This window comes from Procambarus clarkii, chromosome 1 (assembly GCF_040958095.1).
Source record: "Procambarus clarkii isolate CNS0578487 chromosome 1, FALCON_Pclarkii_2.0, whole genome shotgun sequence".
NCBI classification, from domain to species: domain Eukaryota; kingdom Metazoa; phylum Arthropoda; class Malacostraca; order Decapoda; family Cambaridae; genus Procambarus; species Procambarus clarkii.
The window spans coordinates 38576091-38598237 of record NC_091150.1 but is presented as its reverse complement, the minus strand read 5'-3'; the positions used below and the strand labels follow the sequence as shown (position 1 = coordinate 38598237).

General features: G+C 39.7%; 1 protein-coding gene across 5 annotated transcripts in view; it reads left to right on the top strand.

The window, feature by feature from the left end:
• Positions 1–22147, top strand: part of LOC123770042 (microtubule-associated protein futsch) — a 128509-nt gene that overhangs the window by 24189 nt on the left and 82173 nt on the right. For all 5 annotated transcript variants that reach the window (XM_069335849.1, XM_045761771.2, XM_069335702.1 and 2 more), the window contains exon 6: positions 5054–5197. In XM_069335849.1, coding sequence (XP_069191950.1) covers positions 5054–5197 — 144 coding nt within the window. The remainder of the gene's footprint in view (positions 1–5053; positions 5198–22147) is intronic.

Sequence of the window (22147 nt, the reverse complement as noted above, 5' to 3'; positions counted from 1 at the left end):
CTTCAGTCTGCTTCTGGGGACAAGCACATTTTTAAATGGTTTTGTCCCTCTTCAAGGAGTGGGGGAAGCACATGGGAACCATAGGTCAACTCATTATTGACGTATACCATCCATAAAACAATAAGATGAAAAGGTGTCACAAAACACATTACCCTCCCATTGGAAAATGTTTAGCAATACTCAAATCGGCAAGCAAAATTCTGCAACAACTTAACTACAGTAGGTATTTATTTACAACACCACAACCTGCCACTAAGTGGTGGTCCAATCAACTCAGGGTAGAGGTTAATCACTCTCTCTCTCTCTCTCTCTCTCTCTCTCTCTCTCTCTCTCTCTCTCTCTCTCTCTCTCTCTCTCTCTCTCTCTTTTTTTTAAAGAAAAGTTGGTTTGACATCTGTTGGGCTGATAATAGCATGCAGAAGTCTTGTAGAAGAATTTGTTTGAGCATATTTGCTATCTATCGCGTGCAACTCTTGCAGCTTCAGTTCACTTCTGTTTTCATTTTAAGATCTCCTTCTCTGGCACTATTGTCAAAGACCTCGGTCAGAGTTGTCTTCTTCAGTGACATGACTTGGGACTTGGAATTCTATTCTTCCAAGCATTTGCAGATACAGTACAGTATATCTGTTCCTGTCAGCTTTATGCTCTTTCTGGAGTTGCATTTGTGCATCCACTACAGGTGTCAGGATCAAGTTGCTTGTCTCTCTCAGTTTTCCTCCTTGGCTTATTCTCCTTATAAGCTCTCATTTGTCCATTTTCCTTCATCTAGACTGGAGTTGAGGGGACTTGACTTTATGCTTTCTTTCTTAGTAACTGAATTAGCTCTGATTCCAAACCTTATTCCATTGTTTCTCATGTTGTGTCCTCTCTCAGGCTCTCTTTTAGTGGATTGGTGGGAAAGCCTATGTTGATGGTTCTCTTGGCTCTCTGCTGAGCTTCACAATTAGAGTTTATAATTCTTTAATTCTGTACTTGCCTAGATAAACTCGCCTAGATGTGCTTGCAGGGTCAAGCTAGGCTCCTAGCCCAACCTTCCAAACATTTTTTAAATTAAAGATTACTCATTCTTCACACTTTTATCAGCAGTTTGGGAGGAAGGTGGCAAACAATGTTATACCTTTGAATATCTTTGTGGTAGCATTTAGTGGTGGTAAGCTTTTCTGCAGTTTCTCTCTAAACAGTAGGTTCCAACCCATGACAAGCCCCTGTTGTGATGGCTTTTCACACATGGTTTCAAAAGCATCACCTCTTGCCAGTTACAGTCACCATGTATAGATTGGCTTTGTCAGAACCTCTTCTTTTAGATTTCGTTGCTGCCCCTTATTAAAATTGGGCATGTGATCTTTCATTTTTAATCTGTTTATTCTCAGTTAGAGCCTCTTTAAACTTTAGACAAGGTGTTGAAGGTTTTATCTGCATTTTTATAGGTTTCATGTTGTTTGTGGATTGTACTCTTTTAAACAGTCTCTCTATTGATCTTGGCATCTGGACATAATGATATTGAGCTTCATGCTCTGCTTCAAAGAGGAGAATCCTTGGTTTTTATCTATGAATTCATTTTGTCAAGACTCAAACAACTGCTGTTACTTGGCAAGAATGAATTGTCTGCCTTTCATCATAGGGCCTCTTCTCATAGTTTAGCAGGTGTGGTGTCCACCAGATGACAGTATTAGTACTAGGGACTTCAGAGATCCAGTAGGAACTGAGCAGCAGATCCTTCTGATATTCCATGTCATCTGCTAAATTTTGTGGCTTTTACATGGTAGTTATGTGACTGATGTCTCTAGTCCAATCATTTACAGAGTTTGGTTTCAAACATTGGTAAGTGTCCTTTGCTTTTATATTTGCCTACTCCATGATAAGTATGCCGAGAAATATTGTAGAGTACAAACTCAAATAAAGTAACGAGTGTAATGAAGTTTCCTTTTTGGAGTTACACTTCAGTAACTTGCAGTTCCCATCCTGAATACAGCTACCTATGTCTAGGCTGTACTGTGGCTCAAGTGTTGAGAGGGCTTCTTCATCTTGATCTTTGAGTAGTTAGGCAACCACCTGGTGGTAATTGGATTAGTGAAGGTTAGACAACTATTCAGAGAGATTTTTGGCAATTAAGTTTCCAATAAAATTTCATTTGAGGGTTTACTAAGTGTTTTGTGATAATTTTCCTTTGTTCTGGCAGTTCAACTTGCTGGTGGGTTTATCATTGATCCCCATTAGCTCCTCTATTAGTTAAGAATGGAAAAGATACTTACCCTACTAAGGATGGAAAAGTTGCTTATCTCACTAAGGATGGAAAAAATGCTTGTCCTACTCCCTTTCTATCCAATCACCTGTACCTCCCCACTCTGTTTCTCTCTTTCCCTTTGTTGCTGTGAGCCAGACTGGGTGGCTCAAAGCAAAAAAGGGAAAGACACCCATACAAGACAGTAGTGCCCACTGTCTTGTATGGGTGTCTGAGATAATTACATGTCTCAATCTAACTTACAAGTATGTTGTCACATTTTAAAGCTAGATTAACTTATTGTGTGTTTTATTAGTATCCTGTCAATAAACCTTTTAATTTCTCAATACATATGCAGTAATGTAGTTCATAGACATTCCCCTTCAATGTTCTCAAAGGCAAGAGCACTGAATACCCTATTGGACAGGATCATGACAATCATGGTATGGTGACACTCGGCACACGTGCACTAGAGGGTTTTTTAAGTGTCCCAGCTGGTTCATACTAGTGCTAGTGAGGTACTGAGGTAAAGTTAAATTAAGACCAGATTGACTGCAGAAAGTTTACTCATAAACACTCAAGCCTTTTCAAGCACTACTTGGCAGAGAGATAAGAGACAGCATGAGAGGGAGAGAGAGAGAGCATGAGCTTGAGAGAGAATGAGCTAGTGAGAGAATGAGCTAGATAGATTGAATGAGCTAGAGAGAGAGAGAGAGAGAGACAGAGACAGAGAGCGAGCGAGCTAGAGACAGCAAGAGGGAGGAGGGTGTGGTGACAATGCATGGCACAGAGAGAAGAGGGAAAGGCAGGGAGTGAGAGCTGCCATCTGGTGGTGGTAAAGTAGAGGTAGCAGCCAGTGGGCTAAACTGATTGTTAGCAAGAGTGCTTCTTGATGATTTCTGTGATGCCAAGAAAGGCTTGGAAAGACTTAAGTATTTGTGAATTAATTTTCTTTAGTTTTGGCTCCCTTAACCCCTGGGCAGCACTTGTGATTATAGCCTGCAACACTGCCAGGCGCAAGAAAAAAATTCAAATTTTTTCCTCTTAAGATTGCTAAAATGTTTTCCCTGATCATGGGAAAAATAATAATAAATGCATAGGTGACATATTTTGGCCGCAATATAGTGAGGAAGTCTGGCAAAATTGAGGCACTGACAGAGTAAGTGTCCCACGCTGGTCTTCTCCACCCACGCTGTCATGCAGGGAGTTGCCACAAAGATATTATTACCTAATTATTTCAGTGTCTTTGATTTTTTTTTTCAGTAATATTATTGAATAGTATGCAGTGTGATATATTTATAAAATAAAATGTGTGAACCATCGCTATACTCAAAAGTATGGTGTGCATATTAGTGATTCAATTATGTTCATAAAACAATAAACAAATAGTTTTGCTGTTATTACACTATATACTCACATTATATAAGTATCTGCATGTTTTGTTCACCATTGCAAACCACTAAGTTGGTATGGTGAGCCCAAACAACAAGAGTGGGCTGCCACACCCAGCCAGCAGACGGTACCTCCCTCCATCTTTCAACACCTCACTTGCCAACATTCCTCCTCCCACAATACTATTTGTGGTTTTATTACACTATATACACATGTTATATATAAGTATCTACATATTTTATTCACCATAACTGTACAACTAAGCTGGTATAGTGTCCAAACAGCATAGGGCCACCATACAGTGCATGACAAATCACACAGCAGCTAGCAGACAATGCTATCTCCCTCATCAAAATGGCTCCTCACAACATACTCATTTTGCTGCTATTACACTATATACACACATGTTATATATAAATACAGTATCTACATTTGTGTTCACAATAGCGAACGACTAAGTTGGTATGCTAAGTCCAGACAATAACAGGTTGCCACACAGAGTCAGCAGATGAAGCCACCTCTCCCTCCCTCACCAAGATTCCTCCTCCCATCATACTATGTACAGTTCTAATTATCACCACAGTCCTGCTATTATCAGAATCCTGGTCACTAAATCTTGTAAATGAATAATTTTCCACAAGTTTATTTTGTAAAGGAACATGAGAACTTGAGATTTTTAGATGGGTGAAACAATGGCAGTGTGCTGTGGCTAGTGCTGTGAACATCTTGAACAACAATGTGTTCACTGATATCTGAACATTGTACAGTCTTTTTATCACAGTCAGGCTCTTCTGTAATACTATCATGGCTAAATAATACCAGTTACATATATATTTTGACATTTTTAGGAGATGATGATGTCACAAGCTGAACAGCAGTGCTGTTAGCTCAAACTACGTTCGCTAACCTTGGTTGCTCATGCTGTATGCGCCAGCCTTGGTTACTCAGTACTGTGGCTCTCACACCCGGAAATGTTGCCCATGATTTTTTTCTAAAATGGCGTTTGTTTACTAGAGCCCTGAGGAAACTGATGTGAACCCCGTGTAGCAATGGAACTTTTAAATCTTACGTGATACTCCCAACTATATATAGCTGTGGTGAGCCATCCCACAATAGTTACTCACCCCAGCTATATATGTATTGCCCATTTAGGGTTAAACTTTGTTCCAATGTATCCCTACATGAGCATAACTTGATATAAGAACATTTGTAAAGCTTCTTGCTACTCTGATAAAGTGTCACCATGCACTAACTATCATGATCCCTTTAAATGGGACCTTCAATTATCTTAGTTTATGGTGCATTCAAGTGAAAAAACTCTGAATTTGTTTATTTAGATGAATTCAGTCTTAAAAATGCTGCTTCTCACTACAGTATATTTTTGGTGATGCTGTATCACCAAAATATTTAATTTAATTGTAGTTACATATTGTTTTCCAGCCATTGATGTTATGGGTAAGCCCGCTACCATGGAAGATCCACTGAGCATCCCACAGTGTGTGACCCCTGGTCCTTGGAATGCTGACAGGATGTCTCATACACAGATGGAGATTGCCCGCAGTGTCTCGCCGAGCAGCTACCAGGGTATAGTTACCAACCAAGTAAAAGGTCTTGGTGCCAGAGTTTGTCTCTTGTTTGGTTTCCTTGATGTTAGATGTGATTACTGCCTTGCACTGTGTAAGTTGTATTCAACTGAGCTAATCAGAAGTTATTATTGTGTTCATTTCAAATGATGTACAGTTTTTACAATTTATAAATCTAAATCAGCATAGTGCTGTAAAGTGACCACTTAAAGTAAAAATAAGACGCCCCTTTCAAAAACTTGAATCATTCAGTTGCCCTCTAAGATAAGATTAACTGTATCCTTAGGGCAAGGATTGCTTATCCTTGCTTGCTTTGAAACCTAGTAAAGTACCCTAACCTACCAACAAATCAAAGCATTTCACCCATAATACTGACCCCGGGTCCCTCAATGCTCACATTCTTCCTGACAAGACCCAAGAAGCTCCAAATAGGAGAAGGGAGGTAACTAAGGGCATTTGAATTAACCCTTCAATTGCCTATTTCATCTAGGGAGGTTTGACTGGTGGCGCGCATCACAGCCAGAGACGTATTAATCACTGCACTGTGCATCTCTTACACTTCACATCTCTGTGATGGGCACGGGGAAAAATAATCCCCCAAATTTTATCTGCATAATGTTGTTAAAATGTATTACCTGATAACGGAAAAAAAATTACGTAGCTTGCTCTGGCTGTGGTGGAGACAGGAAATCTTGTAATGTTATTAAAACTCTCAGGCACTGATGGATGAGATGCTCTGTGGAGGTTTTCCAGGCAGAATTAGTTGCCACAAATATAGGTATACAGTACTGATTTTTACTGTCACTAGTTTGTTTTTCACTTTTCTTAGTGAGCCCCCCTTGTGGCTCCCTACTACTAGGTTACATCAGCCATTGAGTTTTGTTTGGCCTGCTGGGGACCAGAGCCAGAACTTGGCAACCCTATCCCAGAGGTACAGAGAGCAGGTAACACTCCACTTTACTTCACAGCTCACTGGATTCACATTCCAGGTAAAGTTCAGGAAGTTCCAGTTAGTTCCATCACAGGTGTGGGTTTGGTTGGTCCTTATGTGGGATTCTTGGGCAGCGTCACTTTCCCCTCCTCTGGTGTATCTGTTTTGGCTGCAGTGCCGCCACCTTCTGGTGTGAGGCATCCCTGGGTGACTGCATTTTCTAGAGTTGATATGAGGAGTACCTGAACTTCGTCTGCATAGTTTTCCCACTGGGCAGAGTGTGGCTTTGAGGGGTGTTCTGATTTCTCATGTTCCGCCCCCTTCCACCTTTGCAGCAAGTATTGGGTTTGCACTCGATTGCCCTTCATCAGCTGCTGCATCACTGGCATCCACTTCAAGGTTTGATTCCTTGGCGTCTTCCTCTGCCGTTGCTTGACATGTTTTTGGATGCATTGGCGCTCGGCTGGTTTCATGACCAATGCTTGTTGAACCAACCAGGGCTATTGGTCAGATCAGTTCTGTCATGCACAGAATGGTGGGCAAGTGTGCAACCATGTGACATGCTCTGAGAAGGATTCAGATTCCTCTGGGCTCTGTGCTCCGGCTCCATTCAGACTGTTCCCTGGTGGTTAATATCCTGAACTGTGAGAGTTCCCTTCGGTTTATTGCCCTTTGGAGCTGGATGCTTAGGGTAGCTCATTGCTGGATTCTTGGGGTTTGGTTCTCTGTGCTGTTCATGTTCAAGGAGTGTCAGACATCCTTGTGAATGGACTCTCTAACTTCTCTCTCTCCCATCTCCATTGAGTAAACCATTGATGCTTCCTCCTTTGAATATCTTTGCAAGATGTTCAGTCACCCCTGCATGGGGCGACTGTGTCGGCTTGGAATCAATTCCTTGCTCTCTGTGGCTCCGTTCCTCAATTGCGAGACCCTCATGGTGGATGTCTTTTGGCCGGGCTGGTCATGGTGGTGGATTCTGTACCTCTTGCACCCCCTAGTCCAGCTGTTGCTCCAGGTTCTGGTTTGACTAAACTTCTACCAAGGGACGGTGGTCCTTTTTGTTTTTTGGTGGTTGGCTCAGTTTTGGTTTCAGTCGCTGCTTGCACACAAGAGGTCATTTTCTCATACTAAGGAAACAAAGCTGCCAAAAAACATTAGAAGGTTCTCTTTTTGCAAACAGTGATAGACTGTCGGAACAAGTTAAGTGAGAGTGTGGTGGATGCCAAAACCATGTAGTTTCAAAATGTTATATGACAGTACTGTACTGGGAAGATGGGACACCAAGCTTAGCTCTTATCCTGTAACTACACTCGGGTAATAATTAAACTTAGGTAATTACCTGTGGTCACAATGAAAATAAGTGTCATTATCTATGTGTAGTTACAGGATAAGAGCTACACTCGTGGTGTCCAGTCTTCCCAGTACTCTGTCACATGACACTTTGAAACTACTGATGGTTTTGGCATCCACTACCACCTACTTAACTTCTTCCAACACTCTACCACTCTGCAAGAAAAAACATCTAATTTTTTTCCTCTGCTGCAGCTTTGTTTCCTTGGAGCCCAGTAGTGAAGAGGCAAAAGCCTAAACCCGGGAAAGACAAACCTGAAATTTCAGCAAAAGTCCCCAAGACTAGCAATTGCTGAGCAAGTTTCATGCTTGGTTCATAAAGGTTCAAGCAAAAATTGTCATGTTTCAACTGAAACATGACACTTCTCAGTTTTGGATGAAACCAGTCTTGCACTTAGGTGGGGAAATATAGAAGACAATAAAAATTGACAACAGAACCAAAGAAGTCCAATTATCATCTTGTGGTAATACAGCAGTCATAGATATGTCACTTGCTACATACTTACAACATAACACCAGAGGGGTGGAAAAAATGTCTTCGAGTTAATGTACACTTCTACAAACCTCAAACAAATCACTAGGTCTCTTGATCACCATACACATACGTCAAGGGAGGGGCCTGGCCTAGCTATAACCTAACCATGTCTACAAGCAACAAGAAAAGGCACAACAAACCAAGTCTGATGTTAATATGTGACCTGAGGGCACAAAACTGAATGTGTACCAGTAACTGATTGGCTTCAGTGTAAAGCAAAAAAACTTGTCACTAGGCAGTACCAGAGAATGTTTAAAATTGGAAAGGCTAGTAAAGCTCAGTCCCTGATGTGCACCACTGGCAAACAAACCATAATTAAAATTATGAGGATGCTTAAATTCTAGTCAGTATATACACACAATTATATATCTTAGTATATTTTGGTAGCAGTCTTTCTTTTAAACATATGTTGTTGAATATGACCAAAAAGGTAAGATTAATAATTCTGACACGAATTTTCTCAATATTCCTTATGTTTCTCTTCACTGTCGATGGTAATTGAAAAATCAATTCTCCAAAATTCTTTTTTATTTCTAGTCTCACGCCTGAACGCATTTCACAATAACTTATTACATTTTCCAAGACTTTAGTTTACACACACAACTGTAACCTGTAAACACATAAAATACATCCATACTTATACTCGCTTTGGGTGAGGTGATATGGTACAAAACTTTTGGGTTAGGTGATTCACATTTGCACATGATAGAACACAAACCAATGGGTATAAAAACATAAGAATGTAAGTAACTGCAGAAGGCTTATTGGCCCATACTTCCTCTTGATGCTTCTATATTGGTTTGGGGTCTTGAAGTGGGTAGAATATAGTTGTGCATTAATTGGCTGTTGATTACTGGTGTTAACTTTTTGATGTGTAGTGCCTCGCTGATGTTGAGCCTCCTATTGTTGCTGTATCTATCGATGATTTCTGTGTTGTTTGTTAAGATTTCTCTGGTGATGGTCTGGTTGTGAGAAGAGATTATATGTTCCTTGATGGAGCCCTGTTGTTTATGCATTGTTAATCGCCTGGAAAGAGATGTTGTTGTCTTGCCTATATACTGAGTTCTTTGGGGGCTTACAGTCCCCAAGTGGGCATTTGAAGGCATAGACGACGTTGGTTTCCTTCAAGGTGTTCTGCTTGGTGTCTGAAGAGTTTTTCATGAGTAGGTTGAGTAGGTTAGCCGTTTTTTTGGTTTTAAAGTAAATTGGCGATTGTATTTTCTGATTTCTGTCTGTAGGGATAACGTTCCTATCAACAATATCTTTCAGGACCCTTTCCTCCATTTTATGAGCCGTCGAAAAGAAGTTCCTGTAAAATAATCTAATAGGGGTACATGTGTTGTGTTAGTTGACTCTTCAGAGGTTGCATGGCATTTCATTTTTCTTTTTATGATGTCTTCAACAAAACCATTAGAGAAGCCGTTGTTGACTAGGACCTGCCTTACCCTACAGAGTTCTTCATCGACTTGCTTCCATCCTGAGCTGTGGCTGAGAGCACGGTTGATGTAAGCATTGACAACACTCCTCTTGTACCTGTCTGGGCAGTCACTATTGGCATTGAGGCACATTCCTATGTTTATTTCCTCAGTGTAGACGGCAGTGTGGAAGCCTCCGCTCCTTTCCGTGACTGTTACATCTAGAAAGGGCATTTAGAAGAGTATAAGTATGGATGTATTTTGTGTGTTTACAGGTTACAGTTGTGTGTGTAAACTAAAGTCTTTGAAAATGTAATAAGTTATTACGAAACGCGTTCAGGCGTCAGAATAGAAATAAAAATTAATTTCGGAGAATTGATTTTTCAATTACCATCGACAGTGAAGAGAAACATAAGAAATATTGAGAAAATTTGTGTTAAAATTATTAATCATACATTTTCGGTCATATTATATATGTATACAAGAATTATCATATATCAACTGAGCAAATGATATTCAGCTCAGACAAACCAGCAGCTGAACGATTTATTGAAGAATTTAAAGAGGCTGAGGGATACCTACCGCAACAAGTTTTTAATTGTGATGAAACAGGACTGTTCTGGAAAAGATTGCCTAGAAGACATACATTACCAAGGAGGAAAAATCCTTGCCCGGACACAAGCCTATGAAAGATAGGTTTACGCTTGTGCTGTGTTCAAATGTGAGTGGCGATTTGAAAATTAAACCCTTGCTAGTGTATCATTCTGAAAATCCAAGGGTTTTCAAACAGTATAAAGTGCAGAAACACCAAATGTGTGTGATGTGGAAGGCTAATAAAAGGGCATGGGGTGACTAGGATTTTTTTTTCGGAGTGGGTGAGTAAAGTGGTGTGCCCTGTCATAGAAAAATATCTGCAGGAGAAACATTTGCCGCTCAAGACCCTGCTTCTCCTCAACAATGCTCCTGCTCATCCTCCAGGATTGGAAGATGAATTGATACACAGATACAGTAAATTTCTCACAATAAAGTTCCTTCCTCCTAACACCACTCCTCTAATTCAGCCTATGGACCAGAAAATCATAGCGAATTTTAAGAAACTGTATGAAAGGGTACTTCTCTGGAAATGTTTTGAAGTGACTGAAGCCACAAATCTCACTCTCAAAGAGTTCTGGAAAGACCATTTTAACATTTGTAGTTCTTTAAAACTCGTTGACAAAGCCTAGCAAGAAGTGACTCAAAGAACCCTGATCTCTGGCTGGAGAAAATTGTGGCCTGAATGTGTGACAGAGAGGGGTTTGAGCCTGTAAATGATGCACCTATTGTTGAGGAAATTGTTACTCTGGGCCGGCAAATGGGCTTGGAATTAGATGGTGATGATGTGGAGGAGTTGGTGGAAGTAGACAACGAAGAACTGACCACCGAAGAACTCCAAGCCCTTCAAAAGGAACAGCAAGAAGACCCAGCTGAGGATGTTTCTCCAGTGGAGGAGGATGAGGCAGTAGCGAATGTCCCTTCTGCAGAAATTAAGGTGTGTCAGATGTGGGAAGAGATGCAAACTTTTATTGAAAAGATTCACTCAAAGAAAGCTGTAATAGGCCGTTGCCTTAATATTTTCAATGACAATGTGATGCCTTACTACAGAGACAGCTTGCGAAGAAGGGAAAAACAAGCTTCCATGGACAGATTTGTTGTGAGAAAATCGAGCAGTGAACCACAACCAGGACCTAGTGGTATGCAGGCAAAACGTGCCAGGGAGTGCACACCAGAAAGGTCCTCACTGCCTGATGATATAATGGAAGGGGACATCCCTTCCAAACAGTAACACCTCTCCTCCTCCCCCCTCTTCACCTTCTTCCATACGCCTACAGCATTCATCAGCAAGGATAAGTAATAATTTGAACATAGTTTTGTAGGTTTATTTAGATGAATTAGGTATAAAATTTAGTTTGAAGTGAGGTTTTTGGGTAGTTAGGAACGGATTAATTCATTTCCCATTATTTCTTTTTGGGAAATTAGTTTCGGATTACGAGTTTTCGGAATACGAGCTGTCTCCAGGAATGGATTAAACTCTTAAACCGAGGTACTACTGTATCTACATTTGTGTTCACCATAGCGAACCACTAAGCTGGTATGGTGAGTGCAGTCAATAAAAGGTGGCCACACAGTCTTCACCCTCCCACAGGGTGACAGATGACGCCTTCACCCTCCCTCCCACAGCATTACTCCTCCCTCCATGGAGCACAGCGCTAAATATCACCACAATCCTGCTGTTATCAGAATCCTGGTCAGTTTTATCACAGTCAGGGGTCTTCTGTAATATTATCATCATCGCTAAATAATAGCATGAACATATATATTTTGACATTTTTAGGCGATGCTGTGGTCACAAACTGAACAGTAGTGCTGTGCGCTCATGGTGCGTGCGTCAGCCTTGGTGGCTCGCTCAATACTGAAGCTCTCACACCCAAGAATGTTGGCCACGATTTTTTTTCTAGGTGGCGTCTGTCAACTATTGGTCGTGGTTGCACTATATCTGCCCCTATCCCACACAGGGCTTTTAAATTAAGGCGTTAGACACTAAAACGGCTATTAATGTATTGCACGGTTTCGGTTTTGTTACTGAAATCATCTGTATATATATTACGTGGTTTAAGGGTTAGTTGGTTCGGCTAGGAGTGCATCATGTGTTGTCTGGTTGCGGCTCTTCACCGTTATTTGTGCGCCACGGCCTCCGTGACCGGGGACGCTCTTTGGGTTGTCCCAGTTTCCCTTCTTCCCTGTTCCAGGGCTTGGGGTCTCCCAGATCGTCTACAGGGTTATTAGGTCTAGCCATCCTGCGGTCTCTCCTCGTGCCCATGACGTTCGCGAGTTTACAGCTTTAGCTGTTGTTTTTGGTAATACGTCTTGATCTGACATTCGAGCGCAAGGATTTTGGAGGTTCAATAGGGTCCTGGCCACCCGTTACCTCATTTATGTTCCTGGCCCTAGTCGGGCGTGTGTTGCTTTGGGTCGCAGGTTGCAGCTAGTTGTCTCGAATTTGTGTTAAGGTGTGTGTGGCAGCTGCCTTCTGGGTAAGTCCCTCTTTTATTTTTCTTCTGTGGTTAGGTAGCTACTGAGAGAAGGAGGGTCTCTCCACAGAAAACCTGCACTGAATGTAATGAAACGCCTTGTTCTGAGTGAGTCCCGGAGGCTCCCCGGCAACCCTCCCTCCTGGGGTTTTACATTTTTGACATTCAGCCTCGAAACTGAGGTTAAATAGCCGGCTCCCCCCTCCTCACCTCCACCCCTCCATACGCCAACAGGAGTCATCAGGAAAGGTAAGTAATAACTTGAACATAGTTTTGTAGTTAAGATTTGGGTGACTTAGGTATAAAATTTAGTTTGAAGTGAAGTTTTTGGGAAGTCAGGAACGGATTAATTAATTTCCCATTATTTCTTGTGGGGAAATTCGCTTCGGTTTACGAATTTTCAGGTTACGAACTGTCTCCAGAAACGGATTAAATTCTTAAACCGAGGTACCCCCTGTATGTAACACAAGATCCCTACAGCTTAATTCAGTACCCATGGTGGTCTAGTCTGGTCCTACTGCTTTTGTTACATCCAGTTCTCCAGGTATCATTTTACCTTATCTACATTAACTTCAATTCTGTCTAGTGTTGTTTCTGGTTGTCTGTTGTCAACCCTACTTAGATACCAGTCTGGCTCTTGTTTGAAGACCTGGAGCCTCCTGTTGAGTTCTTCACACACTTCTTTGTGTTCTCCAAGAGATCTTTCCTGTCTTTGCAGTTTAATCACATGGTCTCGTACTGGTTTTCCTCCATAGCTGGCTGTGCAACAGCTTAGGTTAGTTCTTTTCTTGAGTTGCAGTGTCATTCTGCTCTGCTGCTCTCCTGATTCTTGTGTACTCATTCATGTACTCTTTAGTGCCTCTGTACTCACGTACCTATATTTTTTCCATGCCTTTTCTGTCTTGGTGTGCCGAGAGTGTCTCCTGTCAGACTATTATGATTCTTGTCCTAAGGACATAAATCTTATCTTGTAGGGCCACCAAAAGTGAATAGCTCAGAAAATCTTTCTAGTTAGTATGATAATTGATGAAATAAATAAATAACTCAGATTTCATTAGGGAATGTGCCTGTATTTCAATGACAGAAATAAAGCTGTAGTTTATCCTGCACACATTCTTAATCGACAATATCAAGAATAAATTCTGCTAACTTGTTTTTTATTACTGAATAGTGTTCTTTCACTTGGTATAGTTTGTTCCTATATCAATGAGTAAAGTACTGTACCAGACATTTAAATAAATAGTTGAGATTTCACTTTCTCTTTATTACTGTTGAGTCCTATGGAGACCTTTATCAATCCTTTCTCTTTATTCTCACTTGGTTGTGTAATACTTGGCCATTCCCTTCTGCATATATGTAGTGCTACTTAGTTTTTCATCAACCACCAAATTTTAAAGCAATTCATCAATATCAACAGACAAAATTGAATATGTATTTATGCTTGTTGTAGAAATAAAGCATGCAGTGTGATAGGTTGTGATGAGACACTCCTGAGTTATGGTGAGTGCTGGCAACACTTCCAGAAAGCCTTCAAGTGTGAGCACTTCTACATACAAGGGAACTAAGCATGCACATACTTGCAGTAAGGCTGCATTGCCTTTTGTTTGTGTGTGTATGTATGTATATATATGTGTGTGTGTGTGTGTGTATATGTATATATATATATATATATATATATATATATATATATATATATATATATATATATATATATATATATATATATATATATATATATATATATATATATATATATATATATATATGTATATTGTGTTTTTGTTGTGTTTTTCAAGAGATCCATAACCTTTAAGCACCTTTTTGCATTATTATTTTTGTACCAACCCATGTATATCTTGTAACCATCAAATGCATAATAAAGCACAAAAAATATAAAAGGAAGGGGGTGGTAGGAGAAAAGCACACAGAAACTGTATTGGAGGGGATCTAAACATTCCCTCTAATGCGTTATGCGTGGTTTCCTCCGAGGCTATGGGTCCCCCTTCTTCCAGCTAGAGGTGGTACTCCCTTCCATATAAAAAAAAAAAAAAAAAATATATATATATATATATATATATATATATATATATATATATATATATATATATATATATATATATATATATATATATATATATATATATATATATATAATATAATATATAATATAAAATATATGTTGTTAAATATGACCGAAAAAGTAAGATTAATAATTCTAACAAGAATTTTCTCAATATTTCTTATGTTTCTTTTTACTCTCGATGGTAATTGAAAAATCAATTCTCCAAAATTCATTTTTATTTCTAGTCTGACGCGACGCTTGAACGCGTTTCATAATAACTTATTACATTTTCAAAGACTTTAGTTTACACACACACAACTGTAACCTGAAAACACTAAACAGAGTTTTACTTAATGCTAACATTGAACAGCTTGTCTTATATACTCGCATTTGGGTGAGGTGACTTTCTTTCTTTGAAAATGTCTTTGAAAGTCTTTGAAAATGTAATAAGTTATTATGAAACGCGTTCAAGCGTCGCATCAGACTAGAAATAAAAATGAATTTTGGAGAATTGATTTTTCAATTACCATCGACAGTAAAAAGAAACATAAGAAATATTGAGAAAATTCGTGTTAGAATTATTAATCTTACTTTTTCGGTCATATTTAACAACATATGTTTACAAGAAAGACTGCTACCAAAATAAATAAAAAATAAAATAAATAAATAAAATTTTAAAATAAAGTTTTTTAAATACTGTAAATAAAAAAAAAAAAAAAATATATATATATATATATATATATATATATATATATATATATATATATATATATATATATATATATAATTTTTTTTTTTTTTTTATGGAAGAAGGGGGACCCATAGCCTCGGAGGAAACCACACATAACGCATTGGAGGGAATGTAGGTCCCCTCCAATACAGTTTCTGTGTGCTTTTCTCCTACCATCCCCTTCCCTTTTATCTTTATATATATATAAAGTATATATATAATGTGTAGAAAAACAAAACATTTGTATCTCTTGATCCTTTTATCACTGTACAGTATTATAAATGTGCACTAAGCTTATTATATGATAGTTTGCTCATGTTAAATAGTTATCACTGTTAATGTAAGCACTATTACTAGGATGCTGGAAGCTATTATCTTAAATGTTCATTAGACACATTTATTTACAAATGAAGCATGATTGAGCATGTATATACAGTAGAATTATTCAAATTTAATTTTTTTTCAGGTCCTTATTTTTCTTTTTGCCTCCTCTAAATCTTAGTTTCTTTCAACTCCCTTTTTTATTAATTTCATCCTCACTTTTTTTTAAACTGAATACACCACTCCTAGTTTTCTGGAAGGGTTAATTCAGCAGCTCCCCGAGCCTCTCTCTCTCTGGTACCACCTAGTCTTAGCCCAACACACCAGGACTCCGAGGCCTGTCTGTCACCTACTGGGAATTTTACCTGTTGATTACCTGTCATTGATTCTGAGGATCAACGTCGCTGCAGTCTAGTCTCTGATCAGACTTCCTGGTTCGTGGTCTGGTCAACCAGGCTGTTCAGTGTGGCTGCTCACAGCCTGATGTACGAGTCACAGCCTAGCCCACTCTGCGAGAAAGGGAAGCATGGGATCAGAGATCAATCAGAAAATCAGGTAAAACCTGCCAGAAAGCATAGCAGCAACTAAACAATTGAATGCGGGAAGGAAATTAGACACCCCTAGATAAACAAGGCAAATGATCATTACCAAGGGGTAAATACACTGATTCACCTGACTTATTCTTCTGCCTAGTGTAGCATACTATTAACCCTTAGACAGCAGTTATCATCTATTATTGATTCACATGGTAATGCAGTTATCTTCATAAATAAATAAATAAAAATAAATAAATTTTTATTCAGGTAAGGTACATACATACAAGGTAAGATAGAAAAGTTGATGGATTTATGGACAGAGCTAGTGCATACAATGCCTAAAGCCACTATTACGCAAAGCGTTTCGGGCAGAAATGCTTTGCATCATATGAAGTCATATGAAGAGTTATATACAATATACAGTTAGAGTTATATACAAATATAATATTATACAATGGGGCCTCGACTTACGATGCTAATCCGTTCCCAGAGACGGATCGGAAGTCGAAGCGAATTTTCCCATAAGAAATAAAGGGATTTGAAATAATCCGTTCCCCACCGTCCAAAATATTAACATAAAAATACATTTTATACTGAATACAATGTTTTTTTCTAACTACAATACAGTACCAAAGTTACTCTTACCTTTTTGGAGGGCTCTTGATGGTGTATGGAAGATGGTGATGAGGGGGAAGGAGGAGAGTTGTACTGTTTGGAAGGGGAGTCCCCTTCCATTATCACATCAGGCAGTGATGTTTTCTCTGGGGTACTCTCTCTCTCCTATGTTTTGCCTGAATACCACTAGGACCTGGTTGTGGTTCAGTGCTTGTTTGTCTCACTACAAATTTGTCAAGAGACATTTGTTTTTCCATTCGTTTTAACATTTGTCTGTAATGATGCATCACTTTAGCACCCATAATGTCCTTTTTCTTAGCTAGTATGGTGGATATCATTGACTGAGATTTGTTGTACTGCCTAGCCAGTTCACCTACCCGCACACCGTCTTCATATTTACGAATGATCTCTTGTTTCTGCTCTATGGTCATTCTTACATGGGATCTCATATGTTGAGCCTTACCAGTGACTTTCCTGGGACTCATGGCATATTATATAATAATTACTTTAATGTTCAAAATGCAAAAAATCACCACAAAAGTGGAATTTCTTATAGGCGCGATCGTCACTAAGCGAGTAGCTGTAGTAAACTAAGGCAGGTCAGACTGTGTAACCAGGAACCACGCGCTCGGCCGACCCGAACGTGTACCAACAAGTAACGGATGTCGAGTCGCATTTTTTGATGAAATTTATATTGTAACTCGAATTTATCGTAAGTAGGGGCAATTGGATGTCGAGGTGCCACTGTATTATAATAATATATAATAATTATAATTATATAGTTATAATACAAATATATTTGTATATAACAAGAGTTAAATACAAATCATATGAATGTATGATACAAATATGGATATAATAGGACTATTTGGATGTAGTAGAGTTTACCTTGACCCATGAAAAAAAATCCTGCTACCATTTCATGGTACAAATATGGTTATAGTCAAGAATGTTACTAGAAATGCAGTCATCATCATATAATAATTTAAACACTTATTTTCTATGTTTTACATGTATGATTCACATATGGATATAAAAGCTCTCTGGTTGTAAATAAAGAAATTCAAGTGATAAAGCAATCAGTGAAACATCGGAGGATAAAACATTAAGCATCAGCAAAGTCGGGCACCAGGTGTTGACAAGTGTAAGACGCAACCTTGTAGATTGCCTCAACCCAGTGAAACGATAAATATTATTTTTTGTGATGGGGAGCCCCTATGACTCCCTGGAGCTTATCGGGCTAATGTATGTTATATTAGACCGGGACATTATCTATGGAGTTCAGACCTACCAGGGACCATGAGCCAGAAACTGGCCCCTTCAGAGAGGTTACAGGGAGCAATGGCCCTGGAATACCCCCCTGTGATTGGGGGTTTTCCTTATCTGCCATCAACCGGGGTTAGGCACCCAGAAAGGTAGGCATCTACATCACTCACTTTCTGCACTTTCAAGATCAAGATCAGAAAATTTTTCAACTATAGACTGGAATTTTATTGGTGTGTGTGTCACTTTACTGTACTTTTGGTGAACGCTACTTAGCTTTTCCCTCAGATGTCTTTCTTTCCCTGCTTTCATCATGGAATGACTCTGTTCTTGATCACTATCCATCTTGTAGTAAATGTAGATAGTTTATAAAGGTAGTAACAAATATAACCTAGGAAAAAATAGCCGGCACAGACACACGTTTGGGCGCAAGGGGAGGCAGCAGCGATCACGAGTGTGGTCATGATAACAATGGGCCTACTGCATGGGAGGCGGTGCCTTGATGCCACATGGGGCATCACAGAAAATGGGAAGATGTTGGTGCTCATTTTAAAACATGTCCCGTAATGATTGGAATAAAAATGTAATTTTAACAAATATTTTAATATCGGACACAACATGCATCACTCGTCAAGATCTGAGAGTTATATACGGATTCATATTGCGTCCCTAGTCAGGCGAAGTGTTAATATCAGGTTGGAATTTTTCAGTGTCTTCTACAGGAGTAATTTTCAAACTGATTTTTGTGTCATCTGCAAAAGATGACACAAAGTGGTGATTTGTATTTTTTTGTTTATACAGTGGCACCTCAACTTACGACTGCCCCTACTTAGGAATTTTTCGAGTTATGATGTAAATTTTGTCAGAAAATGCAACTCGACTTGCAATCTTTGCCTCAACTATCGACTTTGTTGATACGCGTTTGGGTCGACCGAGCACGTGGTTCCTCTGGTACGGGCCAACCCGGCCACAGTTTACCAGTGGTGTCCGCTTAGTGACGATTGCACTTGTAAAGAATTCCATTATTTTTTAATTTTTTTTAACATAAAAGTAATTATTATATATCATGCCATGGGTCCCAAGAAAGTCAGTGATAAGGTTCAACCTAAGAAAACACGTGTGAGGATGATCATGGAGGAAACACAAGAGATCATTCATAAACATGAAGATGGTGTGAGGGTTGTTATCTAGCTAGGTAGTACAACAAATCTATGTCAACGATATCCACCGTACTTGCTAAGAAAAAGGACATTATGTGGCAAAAATGGCAAAGTGGCAAAAGGCGTATCAATAATCACGAAACATAGAACACAAACACTTGAGGATATTGAAAAGTTATTATTAATTTGGATACACAACAAAAAGTTAGCAGGTGATAGCATTTCAGAGGCCATCATTTGTGAAAAAGCAAGACTATTGCATGAAGATCTTATAATGAAAACCCCTAGAACGAGTGATGCAGATACGAAAGTGTTTAAGGCAAACAGGGGATGGTTTGAAAAATTTAGAAAAAGTAGTGTCATTCATAGTGTTGTGAGTTGGTGGAGGAACACAGCGAAGAACTGACTACCGAAGAACTCCAAGCCCTTTACAAGAAGCAGCTGAGGAAATTTCTTCAGGAGAGGAGGAGGCAGTATGGAATGTCCTTTCCTCAACAATTAAGAAAATGTGTGCAGTATGGGAAGAACTGTAAACTTTTGCAGAAACGACTCGCCCAAATCAAGCTACAGTAGGCCGTTGCCTTAACCTTTTGAAAGACACTGTTATGGACTCGTCGCCCTTGTCAGGGTGTAGAATGGCAGTTTCAGCGCCATCTATGAATCCGCATCCGAACTCCCCGGGAATAGTACGTAATGTAGACAATGCCATCTGGTGGTGCTTATCTAGTACATGTACTTGCAAATGGTTAAAGATTCCTGCCTTGGTCAGCCAGAGGGGGTCGTTGTGAGTGACCTCTGGTGAGGTGACGCATCAAGACCAATGCCACCTAGTGTGTGCTACAGAGCACAATGTCAACTCCCCAGTGGGTTAGTGGTATTTCCTAGTTCACCAGTATCGGCAAGGTCATTGATGACGTTTTTGTGTCCACAGAGGTGACGTCTGGGGACAGTGGTACTGGAGACGGCAGTTCATCTTGGGTAGCCCACGATCTCCCTACATGGTCCTGGAAACGACCAAGTAAGCCGCCGCCGATGAAGCAGTGTGGTAGCTGCTTGTGCTTTAGTGTTGAAAAAGATCGGCGTACCTTTGGGACTGGCTTAGGGGAGAGACTGACTACTGGGAGGTGCCTGTTGAGTAGTGCTGCTAGCTGGTCGCTAGAGATTGCTGCCAGGGGATCGCTACCCCTATATTGGTTTGTGACCCCACTCGGCGTGTGGCTGAGGTACTCTGCCAGCGAGTAGCTGGAGAGCGGTCGTTGGGGTACAGGCACATGACACTGTCAGTGGGCTGGCCCACGTACATGTGAACTCGCTGGTGTTCTTCCCAGTAAGATTGGATATGCTACTGGACAGTGAAGAAATACTGGGGATTGATGAGCTCTGCACGTGAGCACGTTTGATATCCTGAGCAAAAGGATTGTACATAGGTGTAGAAATAGCCTATCTGTTCTTTATATATTATTTATGGTGACGGTGTACATATATATACTTAACGGTGGTGGAAAGATATTTAATACATTCACGAAAGGAACAGTGTTTTGTTCATCCCCTCTTTTTTATGCACTACATAGCCACTTTCTTGAAAGGGTACTACCGACTTGGGGTCGGATACAATCATTTTGGTTCTACCATCAAATAACCCGGTTGCGACCCATAGTGGCCGTAACAGACACTGTGATGCATCACTACAGACAAATGTTAAAATATAGGGAAAACAAATCTCTATGGAAAGATTTTTAGATAAGCAGTGGACTACAACAAAGGTCCTAGTGGTATGCAGGCAAAACGTAGGAGAGAGTGTACCCCAGAGAAATCGTCACTGCCTGATGTTATAATGGAAGGGGACTCCCCCTTCCAAACACTAACACCTCTTCTCCTTCCCTCTTCCTCACCCCCTTCCATATGCCAACAAGAGTCCTCATTCAAGGTAAGATATACATACTATATTGTAACTAGTACAAAATGTGTGTTATTCGGTATAAAATGTATTTTTAAGTTAATATTTTTGGGGGTGTGGAATGGATCAATTCAATTTACATTATTTCTCATGGGAAAATTTGTTTTGACTTACGAATTTTCGACTTACGATTTGTCTCTGGGAATGGATTAAATTCGTAAGTCGAGACCCCATTGTATATTATATGAGAATACGGAAAAGCAGTGGTGCAAGGACTGTGCCTTGAAGTACAGAGATTTTTACTGGACTTGACTCGATTTTGTTTCACTGACTGACTTCTTGCATTCCGTTTGAAAGGAAATTGAATATCCAGCCCTACATTACCTGTTATTCCTATTGACCTCATTTTATGGGTTATCACTCCATGGTCACATTTATCAAGTGCCTTTACAAAGTCTGTGTATTGTGACGTATTATGTGACAGCGCAGTAACTGTCCTGGCGAAGGTTGTGTCAAACAGACATTAATATAAAAAAAAAAAGAAAAAAAGGAAACGGAGTAAAATAAATCCGCTGGAACCTTTACGGTGTGCAAGCTGCGGGTAAAGAACAATAGAATAAACACTTTAAAATATTTAATATAACAAAGCTTAACAAACATTTACTTTACTTCTTACAAAAATTAATACTAAACAATTAAAAAAAAATTCTTGACCACTTGGCTTAAACACAATCATAAGAAAAATATACACATGTGAATTTACGTTAATAATAAAGGTGAAAGTAATACTTGTACAAAAATACTCTGAGCATCTACTGTCACCCGTAGGCGAGGATAGATGCAGAAGCATTGAGCACTAGAAGGGTAATCTGCTGTGTTGGATGTTGGCAAGTCCTTATATTCGGGTTGTGACGACATACTGGTCCGAATTTTGGTTTTGAAACAAGGAACCGGCAGCATAATGGTAGTTTGCTGGTGGCGTCTGGGGAACTGGCGAGACTGCAGGTGCGCGGCTCTTGTGGAAGGTAGGGTGGAGGGGGGGGGGGGAGTTTCTAGACAATACATTTT